Genomic DNA, 27,687 nt, shown 5'->3' with positions numbered 1-27,687 from the left:
GTTAAGAAAGTTCACTTATAAGAAGCGCACAGTTTTATTTAATAACTAGCTGTTCCCCGCGGCTTCGCACGCTTTTTGTAAGCTTTGCTCGTGTATGAGCACTTCTGGTTCAAGTGAACTATATTGTCAACGCCGATGTAGAGTTTACCTTGTTGACACTATCAAGAAAATCTGCCAAAAGTGTATGTTTATAGCCATTGTACACGTACATGTACTTATAAAGTGGTCTAACATTCAAGCTATAAGGCCAAACAGAAATTCATTTGAAAGACAAATATCCATAAAAACTTAGCGCCTTCACATAGTGTGTGGTTATTATACACAACTATCTCGTAATTGTAGTTTACAATGTGCAGGCGCTTTAACAACGTATATATTTTGCAGCGCCTCCTGGTGGTGAGTTACATCAATGGGCATAGCATATAAACCTTCTACGTGGAAAAATACATATACATACAAATTTTCATAATGATCGGTCAAATAGTTTCTGAGTCTATAAAGGACAAACACACAAACATTCATTTTTATATATATAGATAAGAAAGTACAGAAGAGGATCTAGAAAAAAGAAAGAAACTGAGTCTATATCAATAGTTTTTGCAAACAAAGCTTGCGCACGGCTTCATCTGATATGTAGTAATGCAGCCGCCAATTGAATCTCATTTCTTTTAATGTTCATATTAAATATATAACACAGACTTCAGTGTTTTACACGTACGACTAGAGTATTCCTCGAAAAGGAGCATATTAGGTTTACTATATAAAAAGTGTACAATTTCCAACTTAAGCCGTAAGAATTATAAAAATTAACAAGGAGCACCCAAGATTTATTTCACACAAGGCTAACTACTTAAGTGGGGTAATTAAGAATCACGATGTGGAGGAAATAAATGAAACAAATAGGCCCAAGTAGAAAAATGATCATTAGCGGCTTAAGACCCTATATGAACAAAAATTATCTTTCAAACATGCAAAACTGAAAGATCTGTTACACCCTAAACAGTTCTTGACCGATGCTCAAGCTTTCTAAGCTCTAATTCCTGATTAAATGCACAAAGGAGATGGCAGTGACATCGAGTATTTAGATGATTCACCTATTGATCTTGTCCGTGACCAGTAACAATGATAAAGGTCCTAACTGACTACACTTAAAATTAAAATGTTTCTTTTGAAAATGTAATTTTTTAGAACCTAATTCTGTTGTATATAAAGTACCACATTGTAATGAGATGAAATTAATTATTCTTATCCCTTTTTTAAAGTGATAGATCGATTTGAAACTAAAAAATCCAATTGAGACATCTTAGCATAATGTAACTATAATCGATTTTCTCCGCGGATACTCGTGATACTCAAGATTAACCAGAAGTGTGTGGCTAATGTTCATTGTAAAGGGACCACTGAAGTGACACTGTGACTTACTTTTAGAAACAGTCAAGTGAATGTTAAATTAAAAGTAAAAAATAAGTTAAACAATATCGGTTCCAAATTAAACACCAAGATTTAGAAAGCGAAAGGCTGTCCTTTAAAATTCTCCAAACCATATATAAATTCAAATAAAAGTAGTGAATGAACCGAAATATACATCTAAAGGCATAACGTGGAAAACATTTCTTTTTTCTTTCTATAAACTAATGCTCCATTTGGTTACTAATATCCAAGTAAATTATTTCAAAACTGAGCCTGGGTTCTTTCATCCAAAACAAAACCATGTTTAAACTGACTAAATGCAAATTGGGTAACCATCTCAGGGTAACAAATGGGCATTGTCTTTAAGGTCTAAATCCAAATAACTACTTAGAATAAAATTGTGGAGGTCATACCATTTCTAACCAAATTACTATTGAGTTTAGTCGATTACTGAGAATAGAACACGAACGTAAACTTTTACATTTACTTTTTTTAGGGTTACTCAGTACAACCAATGAACATTAGTGAATCTCCATTGTAAATTAATAGCATAGCCTACATCCAATGACTTATGGTTGGTTTAGACTTCCTAATTGAGGTCCATACAACAAGTATTAACTAAGGCAATGTATAGGTATGAAAAGATACACCGAAGGTTACGTTGTATACATTGATGGATGCAATGCATTATTATAACTATTTTAAAGGATGGGATTGCCCTAAAGTAAAATTTTGAATCTAACTGTCTTGTTTTCCCGTAATTCAATACAAAGTGTGGAACTTTTGGCTCAAATCCTCATAGAATTCTCCGTACCGGTAACTTGAATCTTCAAACTAAAAATGATTTACCTTTACCGAAGCTTAAGGATAGGGCTGTCGTTTACGAAGAGGACATGACTTCTATGCAAGGACAACGAAAATAAGGAAATGGGTTTAAAACATTTCTCTTAAATTTGTTTATTTCTCTCCTTTAAAATTACTTTTGTATATAAATAAGGCTCCTAGTAAAAAAACATCAAAGTAAAAAGCCGGCATACATAAGTAAACGTTTAAGGTGAATTTTAATGAAAAGTGAACGTAATCAACGAGCAATTCTAGTTTCGTTACTAGCTGATTGACTCATTGTTAGTAAACTATTATTACTAATGCCTTAGTGACTACATACTTTTACGTGAGGATTTAAAATGTATGCTCTGATATTCATTATGCGATATTCCACTAAAATCTAGTTTCGGATGCCAGAATGCCAAGTACCTACCGAAAAAAGACAAAATACTATGTTATCCAAAGAGTTGAGATGGAGAATGCCACTGTCTGCCCTAGACGACCCATCAGTTAGAAAAAGGTGAAGGATGAAATAAAGGATAATTTGGAAAAATAAAATAGTGTTGGCATAATTTGAAACCATGAAACATAGAGATCGCCATTGTATAGAGCTGAACATCAGAGGATTAAGTCCAACTCTTAAGAGCCGCCTGTAGTAAATCGACTTTGAGTTTTTCCCTTTAGAAAAATGTTAAACCTCATGCACTTTTACGGCCTTATTTTATAGATCGCAACGTTATGGGACATGTTTCATTTTAAAGCTATTTTAATATGCATCCAAACGCTTGTTACTTTTTTTAAATATATAATTTTTGAATACGCAAACGATGAAGTACAAACCGTATTGAGATTTTTTTCTGAATAACCTATGAAAATGTCGAAAAAACAAAAAAGTGTTTAGATACTTCCCCATATTTCTACGACAAAAATAAGATCGTAAAATTACATAAGGTTTAATATTGTTCTTATGGAGATAACATCAAGCTGGCCGCCACTACAGCCAGCTATTAAGTTGGCAAAACATGAAATCCATGGTGGTTATGCATTACATTAAATATCCATTTCGGCTCATTCGGAAGAAAGGTTTCATTTCACATGAGGTTGTCATCGCGGAATGTCAAACTGAAGATGCATAATTAGTTTAGACGTTTAATTTGCACAGCTGATGGTTGATAATTCTCAGGGTTGGCGTGATAATATACTCGTAAAAACTGCAAATATTTAGAAACATTACCATCTTGAGACCAAGACACAAATCTAAATAAAAATATAAGTTGTTTTTAAAATCGTAGACTTAATTTAATTACAACCACTCCTTAAGTTTGTTTAAAAAAATATATTATCTTATAACGATTCAATTGAATACTTGTAAAACAGTGAACAGCCGCCATTTTCAAATTTAAAGAGTTCTCAAAAATTTAGTGAGAGTTGGCTTGAAGCTGCTTAAAAATGTAATAGACAGTGCCAATTTTGCACAAATACAATTGCCTACAATCTTAAAACCTTAACTGTTTGAAATAGTAAACTCATTTAAGCAATGTGTAGGTACTGCAAATTGTAAGAGATATCGAAAAAGGTGAAAGAATAAAAGTCATTTATGATTTAATAATATATTTTTTAAAGTTTAATTTTGGGTCAATACTGGAAAATATTTGTTTTTGAACAAATTCGAATAGCAACCATCTTAAAACGTTTTTTAGTCTATGGAAGAATTTATCCAAGTACTTAGGCAGCCAGTTTGGTCTGGATCTATTAAAAATTACGGTAGTTATAGTTTCCACAAGCCCATGTTATATTGCATAAGCCCATACATGCACACATAACTATTTATGTATGTATTCCCCTTAACTTCTAACAGCTACAGTATTTATGTATGTATTCCCCTTAACTTCTAACAGCTACAGTATTAGTTATTTCTTATGTAATAATGGTATTAAACATTTTTTAAACTTTGAACAGCGATTTCTTCCGACTGGATCTACCTTTTCCGGTTTGCGGCATTGTTTTCAGTTCAAGTAGACATTTAAAATGATGTACGACTCAACATAGGCTGTCATTAAAGATTTTTTTATAACCCCCGACGGGCCGTCCCCCAAAGGTGAAATCCGACCACCATGAACACATAAAAGTAGCTTACAATTTTCAGTAACGGTATATAAAATTTGGTTATGATATCTCTTGTCGTTTAAAAGTTATAAAGTCGTCCTAAGACTTAATAGTCACCCTGTATATATATATATATATATATATATATATATATATATATATATATATATGATATCTCTTGTCGTTTAAAAGTTATAAAGTCGTCCTAAGACTTAATGGTCACCCTGTATATATATATATATAAGACCATTAAGTCTTAGGATGACTTTATAACTTTTAAACGACAAGAGATATCATAACCAAATTTTTTATACCGTTACTGAAAATACATATAAATATATATATATATATATATATATATATATATATATATATATATATATCCGTCAACCAGGGTGATTTCAATAGGTATATTTCTACAAAATCTACCGAAAATGGTATATACTATTATATGTTTTTTGGTACTGCAAACAACTTACTTTTGAAGATTATAATTGCCAATCTGACATGCAGGAACCTCCTTAAATGATTGTTTATTGTTCGGCACCAGTATCTGTTGATAATTTGTCTATCCGATGGATGAAGTATGCAACACTATTTTGTGATGCCATGACCATATAATTATGCCAATAAGTTGTGCTGGAGAAATAAACGTGTGATTTAGTATTGCACCTCTAGTGGCAGCATACATGGTTTCTGCAATTGGTAATCAATTTAGAACAGGTTGCTACTCAACAGGAAATACTTAATACGCCTTCCATTCAGTTTTTTTTTCTGTAGTTATTATGCCTTATTTTTATACATGTCCCATCTAGATTTACGTAATTTGTATTTTTCTAGCAGAAATATTTATTTTTTGTTATTTCTTATAGAAAATATGATAACTTCACTTATTCTTATATAAAATATTGTCCTCTTTGTTGCTCCCCCTCTCAAAAAGGGTGTGTCGTAAATCATCAAGTAAACCACGTGCAGACAAAAACTTCACTAACAAGTGAGTGAAGAGGTTGCCAAAATCTTCTGGTTTGCGGTCGCCTGAAGCCTGATCACCACCTGGACCCGCCACCGAGACATCTCCGAGGTGTATCAGAGTCGCAGTTCCACCGGTGGGCGAAGTTTATGAGGAGGCCGCTGTAAAGGTAACTGGCTAACATTAAGAGTTGTCTGGCTCACAGCTTCAGTCATTGTAGCAGGGCCGTAAACTCGGTTATTGGCTCATTCTGCAGTAGTAAAACATCAGCTATTGGATAGTTTAATGGGAGGCGAAGCCACAGCCACCGCACATTCGCGACACTGTTCTTCCTCAGCCCACTTCAGCATCGCTGCGCTGTCGATTCATAAAATCTGCCTTTCGCTTCGTGAACACCTGAAATTTGAGCCCCAACCTACCTGTTACTCTGTTAATATTTAAATGTGGCACAGTATCAATCATGTGTTAACAACGTTATCTAACGTCAGTACCTGCGGAGAAAAATCGGTTCTATTTTGAAGTTAGGCGGATTTTAAATATTACTACCTCAACATACATAACTTACAGTTAAATCAGCAAAAGTAAATTGTTAAAGGAGACGACTAGATTTTTATCGTATACAGAGTGGATAAAAAGTCACCCTCTATTTGTTTTATAAAGACTCTATAAGAAGATTTCTTTTGGGTACAATGTGGAAAGGAAGTTTCATTTGATGATTTTGAAAATGTTTTGTGTCCTCCCAAAGGGATTTTGGTGGCAACTCAAAATTTTCAACGTAAACTCCTTTCAGGTGACCAACAAAAAAGTTGAAGAGCATAAGGAGATATCCTTTGGCTAGTAGTGCAATGTGGAAAGGAACTTTCATTTAATAATTTTGAAAATGTTTTGTGCCCCCTAAAAATGCCGGATTTTGGAGGAAACTCAAAAAATGTATAATGTAACCTCTCTCAATTGACCCCTCATAAGCAATTGACCCTTGGAAGAGCATAAAAAGTTAAAGAATTGTGAAAACCAGAGATCGCTATCTCTTTCCCATCCCTAAATAATATCCGGTGTTACCAGAGTAGTATTTCTAATACCTGACCATGTTGCCAAGTCCAATCAAACATTCAAACTAAAGTCCAGGAGCTATTTTGTAGTGAGAAAAGCTTAGGTTGAGTTTCTCTCTCATGTTGTGAAAAGTCTGAAGTGGTATTTGGTTACAGGTCTCGACATTTATGTTTCTTAAATCTTCAAAGTTTTCTACTGGTGTTAGTGGTGTAAGTGTAAGTGTAGACTTAGTTAAAAATGTTACGACCTATTATTTTGGATGGGAAAGTGGTAGTGATTTGTGGTTTCAACCATTCTTTAACTTTGTTTATCCTCTTCCAAATGAGGAGTCAATTGAGAGAGGTTTACAGTAGAAAGTTTTGAGTTGACCCCAAAATCCCAGATTCTTGGGGGTCTCAAAAAGTTCCAAAATCATCAAATAAAACTTCCATTTCCACATTGAGGGATATCTTCTTATATAAACTTTAGAAAAAAATAGGGGGTGGGGTCTTGACTTTTTATTCACCCTGTATACTACATTCAAGAACAGATTAATTATGCCAAAACAATATTTTTTTCTCTTTGTAAGCTCTAATTTTCCTTTTATATATTATATAAATGGCCGGCCCTCTTTTAAACCTTATTCTGCCCATTCTCATGGGCCACACTGGCCTTTGCAAGGATCTTATCAAACAGAATAAGGATGGAATAAGATACAGTACAAGGATGATACTGATTTAAAGTGCTACGGTCACCGACTGACCTAAACATATGGCTGATCTCCAACTCAAACCCAAATTCCAACGTCTTAGACCGATCACAATAGGCTCTCGGTATTATTTTTACGTGTCTAAGCTAACTGCCTTCACTTCCGGTAAAAGTTATATTAATCCGCCGTACGCTAAAATTAAATTAGCTAATTTTATTTATTTATTTAATCAGGAGCAAAATTAAAATTTGCTGTGCCCTTAATAATTGCTTTTTCGTGACAGAATATATATTAAATCCAGAAATTATTGCAAATAATTAACTAAATGTTATAAATAATGCACCGATATAATGTAGTAGGCCTATAGTAGGAATAAACTTAGTTATAGTTATAGTCGTTCACAAACTTAGTTTATTCTAAGTTTTCCACGTGATTATGGTTACTGATAGCCTCTCAACCTTGATGAAAAATGTTCTGTCCTTTTGACCCAAGCATTAGTAGAGTTTTTCCTTTGACTATGAACAATCTACTACCACGTTAAAGTCTCTAGGACCTTTATATCAAGAGCTAACACACATATAGGTAGACTGAGGACGTGCAGATAACGAAACGGTGTTAAAGGTCCCGTCCGGTCCTTAATAATCCAACCCCAAACGTTAGAATTAATAAATCATAAAGTTACAAAGTTGAAATTGGTTTTCTTTTATTCAAATATTAATAAATGGTTCGACTACAGGGTTTGGGTCTGTTTTAGGCGGGTTCTTTGTTGGCACCATTTTATGGTCTCTTAGTTTTATAGCTTTTTCCAAACTGTCGTAGTTTCTTCGTTTTGTTCTTTTTCTCCGGATTATGTTTTTAACTTTTTTTATACTTCGCTAAATCGGTTACTGAATCTGGGTCTGCATTAGAGTTCATAAAATCTTAAAATGGATTTTAGGTACGATTTTGGCTCACTTTTCAATTTCTTTAAATCATGTCTAAGGTTCTCCGGTTTAACATTTTCTAACCGAATATGGCTCTTCTTGCGATGCCGAAATACATAACATTTTAATTGTTTAGAAATATTTCAAGCCGCAATATGAAGTGAAAATTCTAACTATAGTCATAACAACCCGGACCACTGTATATAAAGATCTACATGTTATTTGACACAATGAGATGCGTGTCATATTTTCAATACAAAATCTATGTAGGCAGATAACAAGACTAGTCTACATTTTACATCGGTAACGCAACAGGTTGTAAGCTTTCAGTTTAGAGGGAATCGTCAATAATATTGCGCGAATCATGTACTTAGGTTATTAATTCATTTTTCAAAGTTAAAAAGCAAGAGTAAAATTATTAAAACTGTACATGACTGCTTTAGCTGGATTATCTTTTAGACTGAATCCTTATACTGTTCTAAGCAATATAATGTTCTCTAAAGTGAATTGCGTGTGCATCTCAAATTTTTATAATCATTATAGTATTTATTGTACATCATCTTTAGTTGCATTGACTGTGGTTGAGAATATGGGCTTGAATGTGCAAATGGTATCACGACAACGAGAGAGGGAGGGGATGAATTATTTGTATAAAAATGTAATGAAGATATGGTCACACACATACCTACTCATCGACACATGCGGTCAACCTCATGTCTAAGATTAAACAGTGACACTTCCCTACAAATAACTATTTATAATTAACGTAATCGTAACTAACTTACTGGTGGTGCAATCGTCTTTGGTTGGAATAATCTTTATTTTGAAGTTGCAGCCGTTTGAGATCATTCCCCTGAAGACTAAATAGAGGAAAATAATTTGAATCGTTTAATTTAAATCGAGGAATTTCAGGCGTTTAAATTAAGAAACGTGTTGCAAGTTTGTAACCAGGTAGTAAAAACGGCTAAAAATAAAACTTTTTACAGTGAATTATCTTCATGAAGTGGCACGTTTTATAATAATCTACAACTTACCACAATTATTTTTTTATATATGATTTAATGGTAATGATTTGTATCACATAATTTATGAATACCAAATGTTTTTAATGACAATTTTTTTGGAAAATAAAATTATTTATAAATAATTTTTTCATTCCTCCAGTCATGTTTTACATATCCACTAAAAATGTCTTCTTCCCTTTGTCTTCAATCTTTTTTTCTTTCAGTCTGATTGTAAGAGATCCTAAACTCTGATACAAATATTATGTAGCGTTCGTGGAGAGATCAAACATATTTAAATACATACTTGTTGTGTCTACAAATAGGAATTTTGGTTCAAAATGAAAAATACTACAAACATCACCGAATGGACGCCCGCAACGTATCAAAAATAAAATGTAATGTACAAATTTCGGATGTACTATCTCAGAAGGACTTCTATTCTCTAAAAATGGATATTTTTTTTCTTGGGATTAACCTTGAGCCACGAAAGGTTTTTCCTGAAGGAGGGAGAGGACGTTTTTTCGCATGGTAGGTTGATGATGCATGAGTATCTATGGATATTTCCTCATTATTCCTCACATACAAGGATTATTACTCTGACGGATTAGCGAGAGTAGACTTCGCCGGATAATCAAGGGTTCACTGTCTACTGTCTGCATTGTATAGGATAAAAACAAAACTACAATTTGAATGAACCGAACATCCACTATAACTTGTAACGGCAAGTTTTATCAAGTGATAGATGAAAATTTCGCTTCCGGCGTTCCACAATAATTACATCGCCTTGCGGTATAATCCGTAGGCTACTTATCTAGAACAAGACCTCAACCGACTTCCGTTTCCTTAAGGAAATGACGGAGGTTTAATCCGGCTGATAATCATTGTTCCTGTAAAAGTAAAAACCCCAATGACCTATTTTGAGAGCTAGTTTCCCGCTGGACAAAGAGTAACGCCATTCATATATGTGTTTTTGTTTCAGTAACAAAATGCATATGAAATATTATGGAAACAGCGATTTAATCACATATTTGTCTTGTGATAGAATAACAGATGAATGCGTATTGTATTATTTATAAAAATGTTCACATGTATAAATCACAAGTTGAGTAGAGAAAAATAAAATAATCAGATCAATAACTAGGTAGGAGTACGCTAGAATAAGATTTATTTATTGGAACAAGCTTCTTTAACGGTAGAGTGAGGAATATTCCCTGCGTGGACATCATCCATCATCGAACTTAATATTGTCCAGCATAAAATAAGTTTCATGCGAAATTGCAAGTCTCCGTTCTCTAGCAACTACGTGAGTATTAGGCTTTACTAACCCTCAACCGGATTCTTAAAACGACCAGTCTCTATGTTGCCTATATAGAATTGAAGCTTCGTAAAAATTTGAAGTCTTCAATTGTTTTCTCGAAATTTTGAAAGCTCCCTCAGTGATAGGCTCCGGTCCAACGGTTGTACTCCAAGACACGATCACATACTCACTGGCTACAGGTATGGACTTGTTGTAGTATACAAGAAAATCATTAAATAAGAATAAATTTAACAAACACCTTGACTAGTGGTGAGAAAAGGACTCTGAGCAGCTGGGGCAGAGGATCAATTTCCATTGACAATTGAAAGAATATCACGAAGATATGATCAATCCAGTTATCATAGTGGTCGAGACAAAGAAAGGGCCTAAAAGCCAGGATATGTAAACACGTAGGGCAGCCAGTGTTTCAATTTCAGGCCTACTGTTTTTATGACATTTGACTTGTAGGCTACATATTTAAATGACTACCCTTATGGAATTCGGCAAATATAAAAACTACCTATTTTTGGATATGTAATATTCAGACATCTAGTTGCCAAGTTTCATAAAAAATATCTTGGAATTTAAAAAAAAAATACAGGATGGCAGATTACGGCAAAACCAAAGTGAAGAAATAAAAAAAAAAACACTGGAAATTTTCCAATTATTTTGCCCGACAATTGCAATTCTGAATAACCTTTTAAGCTTGTGTATGAGCACTTCATACATTGTCTGGGATATAAACAAAAGCGATCAAAAAATTATTTCTCCTAGTTCTAGACTTCGGTGTTGCGACTAAGTTTTTTGATACATACCGCGTCGTAAGATTACCAACAAAATTAACATCTTGAGATATTTTGGACTCACTGTGAGGAAAAGTCTTAAGTCATTAAACCATTCATTTCATTTTTATAATTGGCAAAAATTAGCAATGCACGCTCATTAATAAAAATAAGTGGAGAAGCTGTATCGTATTTGGTGGAAGCTCAAACATGCAACAATCAGTATGACCGTTCAACAATAAATAAAGCATCTTTATCACAGGCTGCCAGCTTTTTTATAATTTGACGCTGTCTTCTATGTTGCACTTACTTTCCCTCTTGAATATTTCTCAGGAAGTATGGATGTTTCTTTTATTATACTTGGATAATAGCATGCAATTTTTGCAAATATTTTATTCTGTTAACTTCTAGTGCATGTTACGTCTTTAACTGTGTTCTACAATTGCTGATTTTCCTTGTCCTGGTGTTTTGTGTGCCTTGTATGTTTATATGTTCATCTGGATATTAAAAGTTTGGTTTCTCCAGGTAGGTAGACATTAAGCCACAACTACAAAGAATTTCGTAGTCCCTAGGCGTAGGCTACATAATACGAGTAGAATCGTACGTCAAAGATTCGAACTGCCGGCTTGAATACTACAGTTTTTATTTTATGTTCTTTTAATATTCAATCTAGTTTATCAATGGTTCCTTGGCTATATCACTTTTGGTATTTTGATTTTGATCTAATTGTATCACATTCTAACATACTCGTATAACTTTCGCAATTTGTTGTTTTGAGGATTTATTGATTAATTTGTGGTGTAATCCACTATTCTCATATCTTCATAAAACTTACTATTTACTCTGACAAAAATATTCTATTATTAGAATTTTATTATTACATTCAATCAAGCAAACGTGTAAAATTAATCATTTGTTTTTTGGAGCATCACTTTTTCAATTTAATTTCTACAAGTAAAACTTTTACAAAAGATAATCGTTTTAAGATGGTTTTTTTATTGGTCTCCAATTGTCTTAACATGAATTTGAATTAATTATGATGACATAGATTCTATATTACTAAACGTTATTAAGTTTGCGATAAATATACCTAATATATATTTAACAAGTAACAGTTGTGTAGCTAAGAGGTAGTAATGAGGGAGATGAACTCCCCCCCCCCCAAACAATGCTCCTCCCACCTTGTTTGAAAGCAGTTTAATATTTGAATAGAATTTCATCGTATCTAATTGACTCAAATTTTGATATTCAGATTCATTTATACCTTCCCTGGTTTGCTCTTTAATGAGATTCACCCCCCTCGCCCCAAAAGCAAGTCCTAGTTACGCCACTGGCTTTAAATTTTCCGATAGGTCTCAAACAATAATTTTTCATACTTTTCGGCTAATTTTCACATAGGCTATCTTAGTCTTCTTGTTCTTGAAAGCTCCCTCGACAATAGTGACCGGCCGTAAGTAATTAGCACGGCAAGGAGTAGGCGGCTGCACTAATCCCATGGACTGGTCTACAAGACAGGTGTCACAACCCTTGGCCCTACGCGACTACAAGTGTCCGGCTTGTAATTAACAGTACCACGCTTCTAGCACACTCGCTGTTTTATTCACGCCGACATTATCCTGATTAGGCAGCCGTGTTCACTTCGGTGAATAAGTAATGTTCAATTGTGTAAGAGCCCTGAGGTCGCAGAGCATTGCTAACCAAGCCAAATTAAGTGAGGGCCGCTCAAAGGGACCACTGTCCCGGTAAGCCCTCGGTAGCCTACTATGGTCTCAGTCTCCTCTCTACTATTGTTAGACCACTACGCCCTTGTCTTTGCTACGCCCATTGTCCTAATCAATAAATTTCAGGGTTCTGTAACACACACGGGTATGTAGTTTTTGTTTCCTCTACTGAGCTGTAGACGGTTTGACCTTTAGTTTGGTGGATATTTTCAAGGTTGTATGATAGAAATAAACAGCGTTCAAATACGATTCCACAACCTTTAGAATTTATAGTGTGTATAGTGTGGAACTTTTTTACCCAATCTTTTAATTGCATTTTAAGGGAGAACAAACACTTTTTACAAGAATTATTTTGCAAATGAATGTCATTTTCAACCCTTCTCAGGGCCATAAATGATAAAATGTTATAAATATTGATATTCCTTAAAATCCACTTAGACCAAAATCATTAACTATTGTTCAGTATAAACATTTTAAAAATTAAAATAACATCTGAAAATGTTCTAAAATTATTTATATTAACCTTTTTATGAAAATGCTAAATGCCATGTTTATGCTATCTTAAAACCATACAATAAACTAAAAATAACAAAAACAGATATTGTTGTACATTAACTGAGAATTACAAAGCACTTTCCATTTTGATCGACAATGTCTGAAATACAACCATTTCTTTTCCAAAATTTCAATGATCACCATCTTGAAACTAAACTGTAAAAAATATGGTGCATGTATATTTTGCAATCCATTCTTTTAAATTACTATGTATGATTTTACTGCTCATTTTGCTTACAGCTGGGTATTTAAGCGTTTTCATAGATTTCCTTCTTGCTAATTATTCATCATTATCTTTAGGTTGATGTGGTGTTTATAAACTTATCTATTCATGAAATTCCACTGAAGCGACATATAAAGTTATATGCTACATGCTTCAAATCACACTAACCGACTGTTGCAATAAAAAATCACAGTTTCACAAACTTTACATAATTAATATGCCTGCATCTTCATCATTTTACCATAGTGCAATTGCTTTACAGTTGGTAAATTAACTTTATAGTTACAGCTCTTTTAGTTGTATTCTCTGAAGGCAGAAAATATATGAAATATTGATGAATACAAGAGAAATTATGATCAGAACAGTTGAGGGCAAGGATATTAATTTTTAATAGTATCATTAATAGAATGAAATGTTATTTATATAACAAATATTAAATTACAAATAGTTGAATATGATTAAAAAAATATATTAAAAGAAAAAGTAAGAAAATTAAAGTAATATCTTATTTTACCAGGGGAAAAAGGAACATGGCGTAATGTTATTTGTAAATTGTATTTTTTCTAGGCTTATAACTAACGAGTTGTGAATTTTTTAAGAGTTTTAATGGTGCCAAACTGAAACAAAATTGCCAAGGTAGTCAATGAAGTAAGGTCACCAGTTTCTGATGAAAGGAAAATCCTAATGGGATTTTACATGTAATCTATATTTTGAAAACCTTTCAATATACAAAAAAATTATTTGTTAATTACAAAATGATTTTGAAATAGTGGGTAATAATTCTAGAACACTTGGTTTTGTACGTTCATAAATAATGGAGTTGAGAATTTTCTTTAAGCTTGAAAGCCACCAATTTGAAATGAAATAGTTTACCAAGATATTTAATGAAAAATTTCATTTTTTTTAGCTAAAATATTTATTAGATCAATTTTTGTACCAGATTCAACTTGTTTGGGCTTTTTTGCTACAGTTGTCATTTCCACAAGCCGTATTATGTAGTATAATGGAGGGTAGTTTTGGTTCTGGCCATCATATTCGGTGAAATTATGCAAAAATTTGTCTTAAGTGATACCATGAGGGCAATTATTACAATAGGCAGTTTTTGCATAAAAACTAATATGCTTATATTTATTCATATTCCATGATTTTGGTTACAAAAACCTCCCAAAATGATAAAATGAAATATCTCCCAACTCCTCGTCGTAAATTTAATTTGGGTTACTTGCTCTCTCTTTAGGGAAATCATCTAAAATATATGTGACTAAAAAATAAAACAAAAATAACGTAAATAAAAACAGATTGCACAACAGTGTGAATTTTGATTTTGAGAAGTTTGAACTAATTCAAAATATTATTTAAATAAAGGAAGAAAGTTGGACTACTTCTTTCAGTAGGGTATTCTGTACACCCAGACTCTGAGGATATCCACAATTGTCTAACTCTTTTAGAAATCCAGCACTATATACACAACCACAACAAATTATAGTAAAATTTACTTGTCCCTTAAAGGGTTTTGACAATTAAATGGAATACAACATCTGGATTTCCTGTGACTTCTTTTGTGTCACAGCAATAGTTTTGAATATTTCTTAGTCATACAAATACGTCTTGGAATAAGCCCTTTACTGCTAAAAAAACATTCAATTTGGAATGTTTTGAATCATTTTCGACTTAACAACTTTGATGTGTTAATTTACGGGTTGGTTCCAAAGTTTAAATTTTGAATGGAGCAAATTCATTGTTTGGTAACGGAATGTACATAGAACTGACCTGCCTCAAGAAGAAGATAAAAGGTATTAGTCTATTGGTACAATACTTCACGTAGTACAGGGAGAATGTGGCAGCCACAAGGAAGTGTAACCACCACCGTAAAACCACCAACACCAGCCACCAACCACCGTTGGTCAGATCAACCCACTCAATTACAAACCTATCACACATTCATTCTCAATAACTGTTTTATTATTTGTCGGCTACATTGTACAGTTGTATTGCAATTGTTGGTGAAATCAGTGACCTGCATGACTTTCATTAACGGATAGTTTCATTAAAAACTGGTAAGCTTGGATTTCACATTTTACAAACAGATTACTTTTATATTTTATTTTATTATTGAGTGCAGAATTAGTAACTTAAAAAACAAGTATTTTGAAATGATCTAATGTTTAGACTTTTTATTGTGAGTATAAAGTAAATTTTGTATTCTCTATCATATGTCTATGTGCACATTGATGTGTGCACCTGGTGGATATTTAGTAAAAAACAAAAACATAAATTGTAAATATGTACAACAAGTCTTTGTTCTTACAAATTATCTATTTAATACAAATGTTCTAAAATGGTTGAAAAATATTAATTACAGTTTCGCCATACATTCAAAACCATATAATAATCTGAATGCTATAACTCATTCACATTTTTTTTACTTTTAAAGATTTCTTTAAAAAACTTATTTGTAATTCACTGTTGAGAAGCTTTTTAAATTCTTTGAAAAAGCTTTTTCATTTTTTTACGACTTATGCTTACGAAAGTGTATGCTAACATGCAATTATAATTATGTACTTAACTTACATTCTTGCTTATTGCGAAATCTCTACACTTTTCTTATGTTACTATAGAGAACTTTTTTTAGGAAGGGGTTTACATTGTGAAAGGACTGATGTACAAAAAGTTTTATAAATTACTCCTAGGTAGCAACACAAAGAATAAAAAAAGACTGAAGGGTAATACTGTAAATTATTTCAAGATGACTTAGAAAACCTGCTGTATCATGGCAACACAAAGCAGAGAGTAGTGATAAAACACAACATGGCGATTGGTTTTTAGAGGCAGGTTCCTCAACATGACAATTCCAGATGATTGGCCAGTACTAACAAAAACTATGCAAGAAGCTAAAATACAGAGTTAAAGCATTTAAGTGATTTGTTAATATTAATTAACACAGAACATGAAAGGACTGAAAGAAACAATGCAATAGGTTTGCAATGATTTATATTTGCATTAGATACTACACCTGGTAGCTACATTACAGGCCTAATTAGCTACAAACGATTGTACATTTATACATTCACAAAAATATTGATTATACATAGATACTCTGTTTATCAGGCAGTCACATGGAGTCAAGACTACGTTGATGATGTACATCTACTGGAAGCATCTATTACTTCATAAGGTTTCCTCTGGTCAGGGGCGTATCTAGAATTTTATTTCAGGGGACAGAGGATGGTGGATATATATAATTATTACAGTGTATTCACTTTTCTATTTTTACAACAACCATTACGAAATAATTAAATTGTATCCACCACTAATTAAATACAAGACATTTATAAATAATTCTTGTAACCATTTTTAACGTCCATTAAAAAATTTAAAAATGGTTACTTATTCAATAAGTTTTTTAAAGTGCAATCACCCATAGCTAGTAACCTCCAAAGTTGAAAAAAAACATTCTCCTGTACAGTAGAAACAAATTCAGGAAATTAATATTTTAATCTTTTAAATATTTTACATACATAAACTTGTTCTCAGCAAGTACGCCACCACTGCTACTCACGTGTTAATATTTTTTTTTCTGGTAGCAAACACAATCTCTTGACTCATACAATGTTGAATTTAATTATGTTTGTTATCTGTTATCTAGTGATATTTCTGTAACATTTGTATTAGTGATGACAACCAGCATTAGTAGTGCTATATTATAGCCCAAAATTAAAATAATACTACGACTTCATTATATGGCTAGTTGGTGCCAAATTTCTATGTCTTAGGATGTGGCCAAGGTAATAACACAAAGATTAACCTTCCTTACTGTTTTGCGCCCAGCTTGATGGTTTAGTTGAATTTCAAAATATCCTTCAGGAACATATTATTAATGCTTGAATTTTATAAAACACTTTATGGTCAAAAAATAATTGACACTAAAAATACGAATTCTGGTGTTGTTTCCTCCTGGTGTTGGTGTTGGTTTGAAAAGTGTAACAAAAATATTGTAACTTTGGAAGACACTAGTTCTAAAGCAGTTATATTAAAAGCTTTTTACAAAATAAATTCATTATTTTTGCTACTTAGAAATGTCCTAGTTCATCACAAGGGCTTGAATATACCATGCATATATCATTGAAAATATTTACATCCCCCTTGCACCACCTCTGGATACGCCCCTGCCAAGGTTAGACTTTTGTTACTGGTCCTACATTGTGTCCCATATCATTGCGTATCACGTTACATTGTAAATCAATCTTAACAGTATTGTCTGCGGTAATACTGGTCACTACTAAACTGTATAGGCAAGTAGTGTTGTGAATGTATGTGGTATAGAGAGAAATATTACTTCAAGGTGTACAAGTGAATATGACAAGACAATAATGTGATTGTTTCAAGTGTCAGTTAAAGCTAAATCAGTATAAAACCTTAGGATTATATAATACTAACATAAACCCGCATCAGAAGTGTTGGAAGTTACTGTAACACAGAAACATTAAAGTGAATTTAATTGGCAAAAGAATAAAAGTCAGCATTATTATAAATTACCACACAATAATTCCAATATAAATCAACATTTTAATTACAGTCCTCCAACAACTTGCTTATTTTAAAAACATAAATATTTAGTTTGTTTTAGTTATGTAACAATTTCAGGTGACATAAAATTCTCGTATTTTTAGTTTAATACATTACATTTATTATATAGTTATTTGTGATCAATGAGAGTTATAAATTTATATGTGTTGTACTGTATTTATTTATTTATAATATTAATTTTTACATATTTATAACATTGTTATTTTTAGAGCAAAATTATTTTCCAGTACATTGTTTTGTACTGGGTCTCGCTACACATGTCCTGTAGTTCAAACAAAGCCCATTTTCTCTTTTTACTGAGATGTCAAAATGTTATAAATATGTAAATATGTATAGTTACATTTATTTATTTTATATACCATTTTAGTTTTAATACAGTTTATATAGCTTATAATTCTAAAAGATATTTAATAATTTTACTGTCTCTGTATAGTAAAATGTGTTTATAAATTAATAAATAATTCTACGACACTTTAAAATAGATTATTTTATGCGTTTTAATTGTATTTAATTTTTATGGCCAATGCATTGTATACTGAGTAATTGATTCATTGTTACTCACTAAATGTCATATAATGACATTTTAGCACTGGATTAATATTTAAAATAATACTTAAATTATAATACATGAAGATATGGTAAAGACAAATTTAAGCAATTAAACTTGATATAACTGTCCATATAGCAAAGTATTTTGTATTGTATGTAATAATTAACCTTGAGCTAAAACATTTCTTACAGGTACTATAAAAGTAAGTATTAACACAGTGTAGAGATGTTGTATAACTTAATGTAGTTTCAAATTAAGCAGACGATTTTACATAAACTATTCAGAACATATAACGCATGACAAGATATAACTACAGGTATGCAAAATAAAATTAAAATTATTATCACTTTAGCATTGTAGACAAAAATATACTTCAAAAGTAGTACTCATTAAAATAATTAGCACTTTGGTGAAAAATAGTAGATTTATTTGTATTCAGCATGCAAATCCATAAAGCTCAAAGACAGCCAAGATATTTAAATATATAGACATTATGTATATATATAGGTTCTTTCTTCTTTTAATATAAGCTAAAATATATATTATATACAAACAATTAAAACAATATAATGGTGTTTTAAATGGAAAGAATAGTGGATAAAATAAAAAACACTGAATTCTAATAGAGAGCTATGACTCACAGACTTCTAGCAAGAGAAGCAGTGTGGTTTTAACTTTCAAAATGGAGGAACTTTTTTATTTGAAGCATTTTGTAAACTCTGCATGCTGAACTTCATAATGCTCATAGAAGATTTTATCACAATTCAATTTACATTTTCTATACATAAAACTGTAATTGAGTACAGCTTGTAAACAATCAAAATGGTTGATGTCCATAAAAAATTTAAATTAATGTATTAACTTCATGTGACATATTAGAGCCAAAATGGTACAAACGTCAATAATTACATAAGGAGAATAATGAGAAACATGGTTAGGTACATCAGTGTCATAATTATCAAAAACAATAGAATTAATGAATAGGTTTTTCTTTGTACTTGATGTACAGAGTTCAAATTATGGATATATGTTAATTTTGCATATTTATTAATTGGGAAACTGGAGATATAGCATATTGCATTGTTCTTAAGAAAATCAGGAATTCAATATATGGATTTTTAAGGGTAAAAACTTAAATATTGGCTTATTTCACTAATAAAAATAATGGCAAGAATGTTGTGTGTCTTTGCCAATAAATAACTAGACATTCCTGACTATGTCTCTAAAAATTATCAATTGGCTAGTTTTGATTAGTAGATTTATTAAAAAAGAAACTCTAGATGATTCAAATCAAGTACAAAAATATTACATCACATTGACACCTACACCTTCACGGCCAATGACAACCGACTATTGGAAGAATCAAGTTACAAAGATGATCCTCAGTACCAGCATACTACAATTTTGTTTCTTAACTTAAGTAAAAATCTTACTTCAAGCTTCATGGGACAATCAGTCACAGCTATAGATCAAATAACAATTACACATTTTGTAAAAACTTTCCAATTCAAGACTGCAAAGGATTTTTTCAGAATTGTGTTTTAAAAGTTGTATACAATTATTAGAAAGTCATAATTTGACTATTTATTAGCAACTTTCATATTCTGTTTTGTTAAAAAATGTTTATATTACTATTTTTGATTGCAGTCAAAAACAGCTTAAAGGCTAAGGTAAATAAACAGAAATAAATCTTATAAATGTTTGTAATTATTTCTGCAAACTTTTCTTTAATAGTGTTAATAAAGAACTACAAATATCCTTTTTTTCAACACCAAGAATGATTATTTTCATATAAATCAATATGCTATAGGTTTTGTACATAAAAATATGAAATTTTCTATATCAGTTTTTTTAACATTCAGAACATTTGACATCAGTATTTTATGAGTTCTTAAAACGTCCATATGTTGGCACTGAGAGTTAAAAAAAAAACTGCTATTTATTTCAGGTTGTCAAATTCAATTTGAAATTTTTAATCATTTTTTTTTTCAACAGTTTAAAATTTTTTCTTAAAAGTTTATTACTGGCAGTGGATGATTTAAAAGCATATCAGGATTTCAGATGCTTACCATCGCAATGTTAAGAAAATATAATACTATGTTTTAAGGGTTGTAATCAGTTTCTTTTTCTTCAGGTATAAAAAGATCTTAAGGTATGGGGTTAAGTATACTCAAAAAAATGTTGAAACTTGAATAAGAGGATGGATTACAATCCTTGAAACATAATACTGTAATGTTATAAAACACATATTGATAGCTTTAAATTGATATATAAATGAATTATACTCACAAGCATTATTTTCATAAACCCTTTGTGGGCTATTCCTGCATTCCTACAATTCCTGCAAAGTGGATGTGAAAAATGTACCTCAAATGGATTCAAGGACATCGTTCAGATAAAACAAATAAACAGCTCTTTCCTACCAGCTGAGATAATGGCTCACGCTCAGCCAATGAAAAATGTTTAGATTTTCAAATTAACAATGTTAGTTCCTCCATTATGAAAGTGTCAATATATTTCCAATGGGCAAGTTAAAAAGCTGAGATCAAGCATGAAACCGAAAAGGGGCAAAAACAAACTCGTCACTACAGTCATTAGGCCTTCCGGACATTTCATTTCTGTTCTTAAAAATATATTAAGATATTTACAACTTAATCGCTAATAATTGAAAAACACTGAGTTAGACTATGACAAGCAGTTGACTAGACGACAAGCTACACAAAGGCTGTGGTGGCGGCACCGTAAGTTACTCTGGGCTGAAACCATACATGAGAGCTACTCTGTGGAAGAACTCAGCGATGGCAAGCTTGAGGGTCGGGTGTGTCGCGTGTTGAGTCAGCGAGCGCACCCCACGAAACAGAACAGGCAGCAGTGTGCGGAAACGTGTATCATCCAGTTGGGATAATAAGTCAAACACGGAGACCAACATCTCCGCCCAGACTGCAACGTGTGCCTCGCTATCCTGAAACATGGAGACATCACTGTTTCTCCTTTCTTTCAGCTTTCCCTGAGGGTAAAATTTAGTTCATTAACGGTCTTAGAACAAGTACTGTGGTGACAGCTAATTGTATAGTATTCTGTTGAGATTTAAAAATATAAAGGTGTATTAATACTACACAGTTTACACATAACTGTTTACACAGTCCCCAAATTAATTCATACAGAAGTTGGTACAATCACTTCATTGAATAGGACTTAACATTTTAGATAGTGTAAGCATCACACCATCTTGAATTCTTATTCCTAAAATTTTGAAAACTAAAGCTTTTTTGTTAACTATTTAAAGTATTTTAATGTTTTAGACTCTGTGTAATGTTTTATAATTGAAATATTTCTAATCAAATATTTTAGTACCTTTAATTGGCTTCTACACGTCACTGTCAACTGTCTATAAACATCATGAGATGACAAAAAATTTAAGATATTGAAAAATTCCAAGACTTTTGGAAATCAAATTTTAAACTTTTATGTTTTTTGCAGGTTATTTTTTATCGAATATAGTGTGAACACTAATTGGCTTAGAACATACATTTTCATAAATTAAATGGCCACCATCTTGAAGCATCTCCTAAAATTGGGCTGGCTTATTAAAGTGTAAAGACATTACATAAACACAATTAACAAAACAGTTAATTGGGTATTGGTTAATAATTACCTTTGGTTCTACATCCAAGATTTGATTGTAAACATTTTTGCACATATTTAATTACAAATTAATTTAGTGATTCTAATTGTCTTTTGCTGATTGTTTTTGTTAGTGGATTTTGTTATGTTAATATTTTTTCTGTTCTATTATATGATATTTATGTTGTTACAAGCACTAATTACTTTTTAATTTGGCAGATGCCCAGAGAGTGACATGTAGCTGTTTGTATTATGTAAAAATTTTACATGACGCAACCCCAACGTCGGACCTCAGAACTAACTAAAATCCCCAGACTTCAGCGCACTTTGTCTATATGAATGATCTATCTCCTGTGTAGAATACAATCAAAGGTTTTACTCATGACTATCTAGCTTTAGGTTTATTATTATATGACGCCATTGCAATTTCTTGATGAAACTGTAAATAAAGAATATTTTGAATTTGAATGACTTATTTATTTATTCCACAACCTGTACGTTTATATTAGAGAATAGTTTATAATTTACTTTATAAATTCAAATAAAAATTATTGTAATTGTAATAAAAAAGTAAACACAAGAAAATAATTTTAATTTCCGCTGAACTTCAAACAGTTTAATGTTATAAATGGTCTCTGTTGCTTGCCATGATAAACCTCATCACAGCCAACACATAAGAGACAGGTGAGGTTAGGAGGGCTGGTCACATGAGTAATTAAGACTGCTGTAGGTAAAGTGCAGGTGAGGCAAGACCAGATTAATCAGTCCTAAGTGAGGAGTACAGTCTGGTCCTACTGCAACAGGCCTCCACCGCATCTGATGACTCTTCATTTTAATGTATACCTATTGCTTACTTCAGTCTTTGTTTTCTTCCATTACATAAGGAAATAGTCAAGATAATGGCTAAATAATAATAATAAGGAAGGCCAAACCACAGAATGTTCCACACTATAGTACGCTGAACCATTTAGTAATATTGTCACCAAACTGATTCATAAAAATCAACTCTCAGATGTCCCTTAGTTGTTATTTATAACAATAAAAAATGGCAGTCATATGAACTAGCCTGAATCACTATGCAGTTATCAAGGAATCAAGAAATAGTTCTAAGGCAACTATAAAACTCTAAGTTCTAAGAGTTTCTAAGATAATATTTTTATTGAATTTTTACTAAATTAAAAAGGTTACTGCAATTGTGTTATGTAAGATTTATAATTTTACTTTAGCCTTAGAAAATATCTATTTTATATTAATAATTAACACCCTGTAATGATTGAAACTATTTTAAATACATTATTTAAATGTAAATAACATTAATATTTATGATAGGTTAGAGATATTCTAATTAATTCTTGTTACTTATTTTTTAATGTCATGCCTGAACAAATTATCTAAAATTAAACTTACAAAATAATTAAATAATTAATGGAATACAACTTTTTACCTAGATAATTAATTTTTTCAAAAATTCCAACGAGAAGTACAAAAATGTATTATTTCTTGTTTCTTTAAGGAGTAATATGTTTTAAAACTTAATTTTCTGATAATTAAAGATATTTAAGAGATATTAGTAGCTGTTTGATCACATACAAAAATAACATATGGTATATAGTGAAATTGTAAAAATAATATTCTGACATTGCTTAACAAATCAATACTTTTTGACATTAGTAACTGAATCTAGGGAGGACAGGTGCAGAAATATTATGGGTTCACAACTCCACCTGCAAAGTGAAGCTGAAAAAGTGAATAAATCTATGGAATGGCAGGCCTCTAGCGAGTGGAAGGCTTGCCATAATCTCCAATTTGTGGATGATGAGCAGTGATTAGTGTTGAGTGAGATGTTGGGTGTGAACATTGTTCATTGTCTCTCTGGCCATCACTCAAAACCTCACCTCTCCACACCTGGCCCGGGCAGCATCCGTCCACACCCTTACTAGCAGATCTGTCACAAGAATACGTTCTGATCCTCATCAAATGTTAAGTCAGCGTGCAAGCTTCCACAGTTCACTAATACTTACAATGCTTGTTATATTTTTGAACAGAAAATATTGATCCAGAGATAAAACTTCACATTTTAGTCTCATTTAGCTTGATTAAATTGGACTGCTTGACGGCCATTTATTATAGGAATCACTTTTAAAAAATACCCAAGCTTTAGCTAGTTTAAAACGTTATTTTTAAAAGCTATTTTCTTTTTTTATGGTATAGAAAATAATTGTACTATAGTACATTTGAAGTTTAAATAACAAACTTAAATATATATCTAATGGATGCATTTTGTTTGTCTTTGTTTAAATACAACATCATTGATATTTGTAATACAGCCAGATCTGTGTGCATCTCTAAATTAAATAAACTAATCTTTGAATATAAGTTTTCTTATTACATTCGTTTTTCATAGTGCACATTTTGATGAACATACTGTATAATTGATATTGATATGGCTGTGGTATCAGTAGGTAAACATTTATAAATAAACTGGTAATGTAATTTTTTATGTGCCTACTTTGAGCAATAAAATATTTTTGTATAATTTTATTTATGTTCTGTTTCAATTTTGTCAATATTTAATTACCTAAAACAAGTGTATATCAACAAATTTAATTAAAATGATTTTTATCTAACCATATTATTACACCTGTTCTCTCTATGAGTTTGAGGTTGAGGGAGTATTAATTTTACTTTTACTTATGCCTAGTAGTTAGGCTTATCTCTGTAAGATTATTGCAACCTTCATTACAGTGATTTTGATTGGGCTGACAATTTTGTGAAACAATAGAACAGCCTCTGTGATATTAAATAAACAGCTGATTTATATTGCTATGACTCAGTTAATCAATTCTTGTTTCATTTTCTACCACTTCAGGTCAGAACAAGGAGTCCAGTAGTAAATCAATCCATTTTTATAAGTCTAGTTATTAAAAGAAGAAAATGTCTGAAGCAAGCCACCAAACCAGAACTAAAACCTTCTTTTATAACATGGTAAAAAAGATCCTCTCAGAATACTTGATTCTGCGTGAAAACATTTCCGGGTCCAATTTATTTATTTGGCAAATATTTTGATTTATCCATTAAAAAATTTCATTGAAATAATACTCTGAGACCTCTGAGCCAAGTTGCATAACATAAACACACTACCTTGTTTTTCTCTGAAACTGACCAAGGAATTTCCCTAAGAAAGAAATCAATTATCATTTACACTAGTTTTTATGGGTGTAATAGAATTAAAATATAATTTTTCTGAAAGGTCATTTTTGTAACTTGTCACATTTTAAACCAACCACCAGTTAAGCAAATCAAACATACATCAGTGTTAGCCAACAATATAAAGACCATATAGATTAAAATGATGATTTCTAATCTCAGCACAGTTCAATTCAGCTTTGAAAAAACTCTTCTTAGATCAGGTGATTATGGTTGCCGAGACAGATGGTGTGGACATGGGTGGAATGAATGACTGACTGAAAGCATCTCAAAATACATTTTTGTTTGTTGTGTAATATATGTTACTATGCAAAGTATTAGTTTTAGTTTAATTTTTAAATGAATTTAAAACAGTAGCCAGGATGTAAGTTTATTAGTGTTTTTGACTGGAGTTATGTATTTATTAGTTGAATTTTTTGAAGTTAAAAGTTTGAAAGAGCCATGTGGCCTTAAATTAACATCTGTACTCTTGTACAAATAAAGGAATTAGTATTCATTGATTGGCTAATGCTGATATAACTATTATTAAGGTATGTGATGTTGATTATAAGTATGTATGATTAACAAAAAAAGTAACATTTGATTTTTTAACCCTCTACATACTCAACCTTTTGATGTCCACTACAACTATAGTGGCAGACAACTGATTTATTTCTTAGAAGAAACTTCTTCACGAAAATATAGGTAATGTGCTTCAATACAAAGTGGCTCTTGCGTTATAATTTACCCATGAGTATAACAATTATACTATTATGAATTGGATCAGTTCAATACTGATAATAAAATACACCAACCTTGAAAATGCTGTTCTTCCTCTGTTGTTCAATCTCAGGAGGCAGAGGATCTGTGGGAACCAGAGGAGGGTCTATAGATGTCTTCCTTTGATTGAAGGGATTTTTCCGTTTTTCTGCTTGTGCTGAGAGAGGCAAAGCACACAACTGCTTCCTCCTCTTATACTCTTCCATGAGTCCTTCCACCTCGTTTCCTCCTGCCACATTATACACACTATCATCCTTTTGGATGGAGCTCTCTGGCTCTCCTTCACTTGCTGAGTCATTGTACTGCTGAGCTAGGTCGGCAAACATGAACGGTCTCTTAACATCTTTCAAATTTCCTTTCAAATCCTTTTCAGGTGAATCCTTCTGCTGTTCATTCTCATCAGGCTTGTCATCGCTTTCATCACTTCCATCATCATTGTCACCACTAGAGTCTTCACTTGTACCTTGTTCACTTGTCTTTGCATCTTCTAAATTACTCAGAATGTTTTCAGACAAATCCTTCCACTTAATGTCGGGAAAATCATCAGTCTGTGCGATCAAGAAGAATATGGGCTGGTCGGATATGCGATCCACCGCAGAATGAGCACCATCCTTGTCAAGCACAACGTCAATGTAAGTGTCACAAAGTTTGTCAAAACTCTGTCTCAAACGCAACAAGAACGTTGTCATGTCATTACAAGCACTTTCAACATTACCGACAGAAGCTGATTCCATCATGCTGTCGCCTTTCTCCATACCAGGACTCTTTTTTACCTTATCAAGTTCTTGCTTCAATTTGGAATCCTCGTCCTCTATGATTCTCTTGACACAATCTAAGGTCGCACCAGATTTTCGCAGCTCATGGAGACTTAGGTCGAACAGAGTGACTACCTTAAGGATCCAAGCAGCTCCAGCCTGTCGATAGAGATTGGCTGCTCGCTCCATCCCTGCCACTTTCTGTATCAGGAACTTGAGACCAGGTCGAGAGTCAAACTGGATAGCGGCATCATATGATAGGTCCAAGCATGACAGCAAGATCTGTACATGCTGCTGAGACATGTATGGCATCATGCCAGGCAGAACTGGCTGATCTCTGTCACTCTTATCACTGGGCGTTGCAGCAGGTGACTGAAGAAGCACGTTAGCCAGACTACAAAACAAAAAGAAATACTTTCAAATAGAATACAGTAAAACGTTAGGGTTACTAAAGATTGTGTAAATTGTAAACTGCTTCAGATTTTATTTATTATAACTACTTCGCATTATCAACAGGTTTTGTAAAATATTTGTAGTGCAGAGGATCAATAATACTTAGAATGCCAAACATTGGAAGAGATTATCCAAAATACTGATATCAATGTAAAAGCTTCAATGGTTTATTTGGAAGAAGTATTTTTAAGTTGTTAG

The 27,687-nt window shown here is 32.2% G+C and overlaps 1 protein-coding gene across 3 annotated transcripts in view; it reads right to left on the bottom strand.

Moving 5' to 3' along the window:
* Nucleotides 1–16,528: 16,528 nt before the first annotated feature.
* LOC124362361 (brefeldin A-inhibited guanine nucleotide-exchange protein 3) overlaps nucleotides 16,529–27,687 on the bottom strand; it is a 105,497-nt gene continuing 94,338 nt past the window's right edge. For all 3 annotated transcript variants that reach the window (XM_046816797.1, XM_046816796.1, XM_046816798.1), the window contains exons 30-31: nucleotides 26,317–27,430; nucleotides 16,529–21,653 (exon numbers count right to left, since the gene is read on the bottom strand). In XM_046816797.1, coding sequence (XP_046672753.1) covers nucleotides 21,438–21,653; nucleotides 26,317–27,430 — 1,330 coding nt within the window. In that variant the 3' untranslated portion in view covers nucleotides 16,529–21,437. The remainder of the gene's footprint in view (nucleotides 21,654–26,316; nucleotides 27,431–27,687) is intronic.

This window comes from Homalodisca vitripennis, chromosome 5 (assembly GCF_021130785.1).
Source record: "Homalodisca vitripennis isolate AUS2020 chromosome 5, UT_GWSS_2.1, whole genome shotgun sequence".
Lineage (NCBI taxonomy): Eukaryota > Metazoa > Arthropoda > Insecta > Hemiptera > Cicadellidae > Homalodisca > Homalodisca vitripennis.
This window is presented reverse-complemented; position numbering and strand designations above follow the sequence as displayed.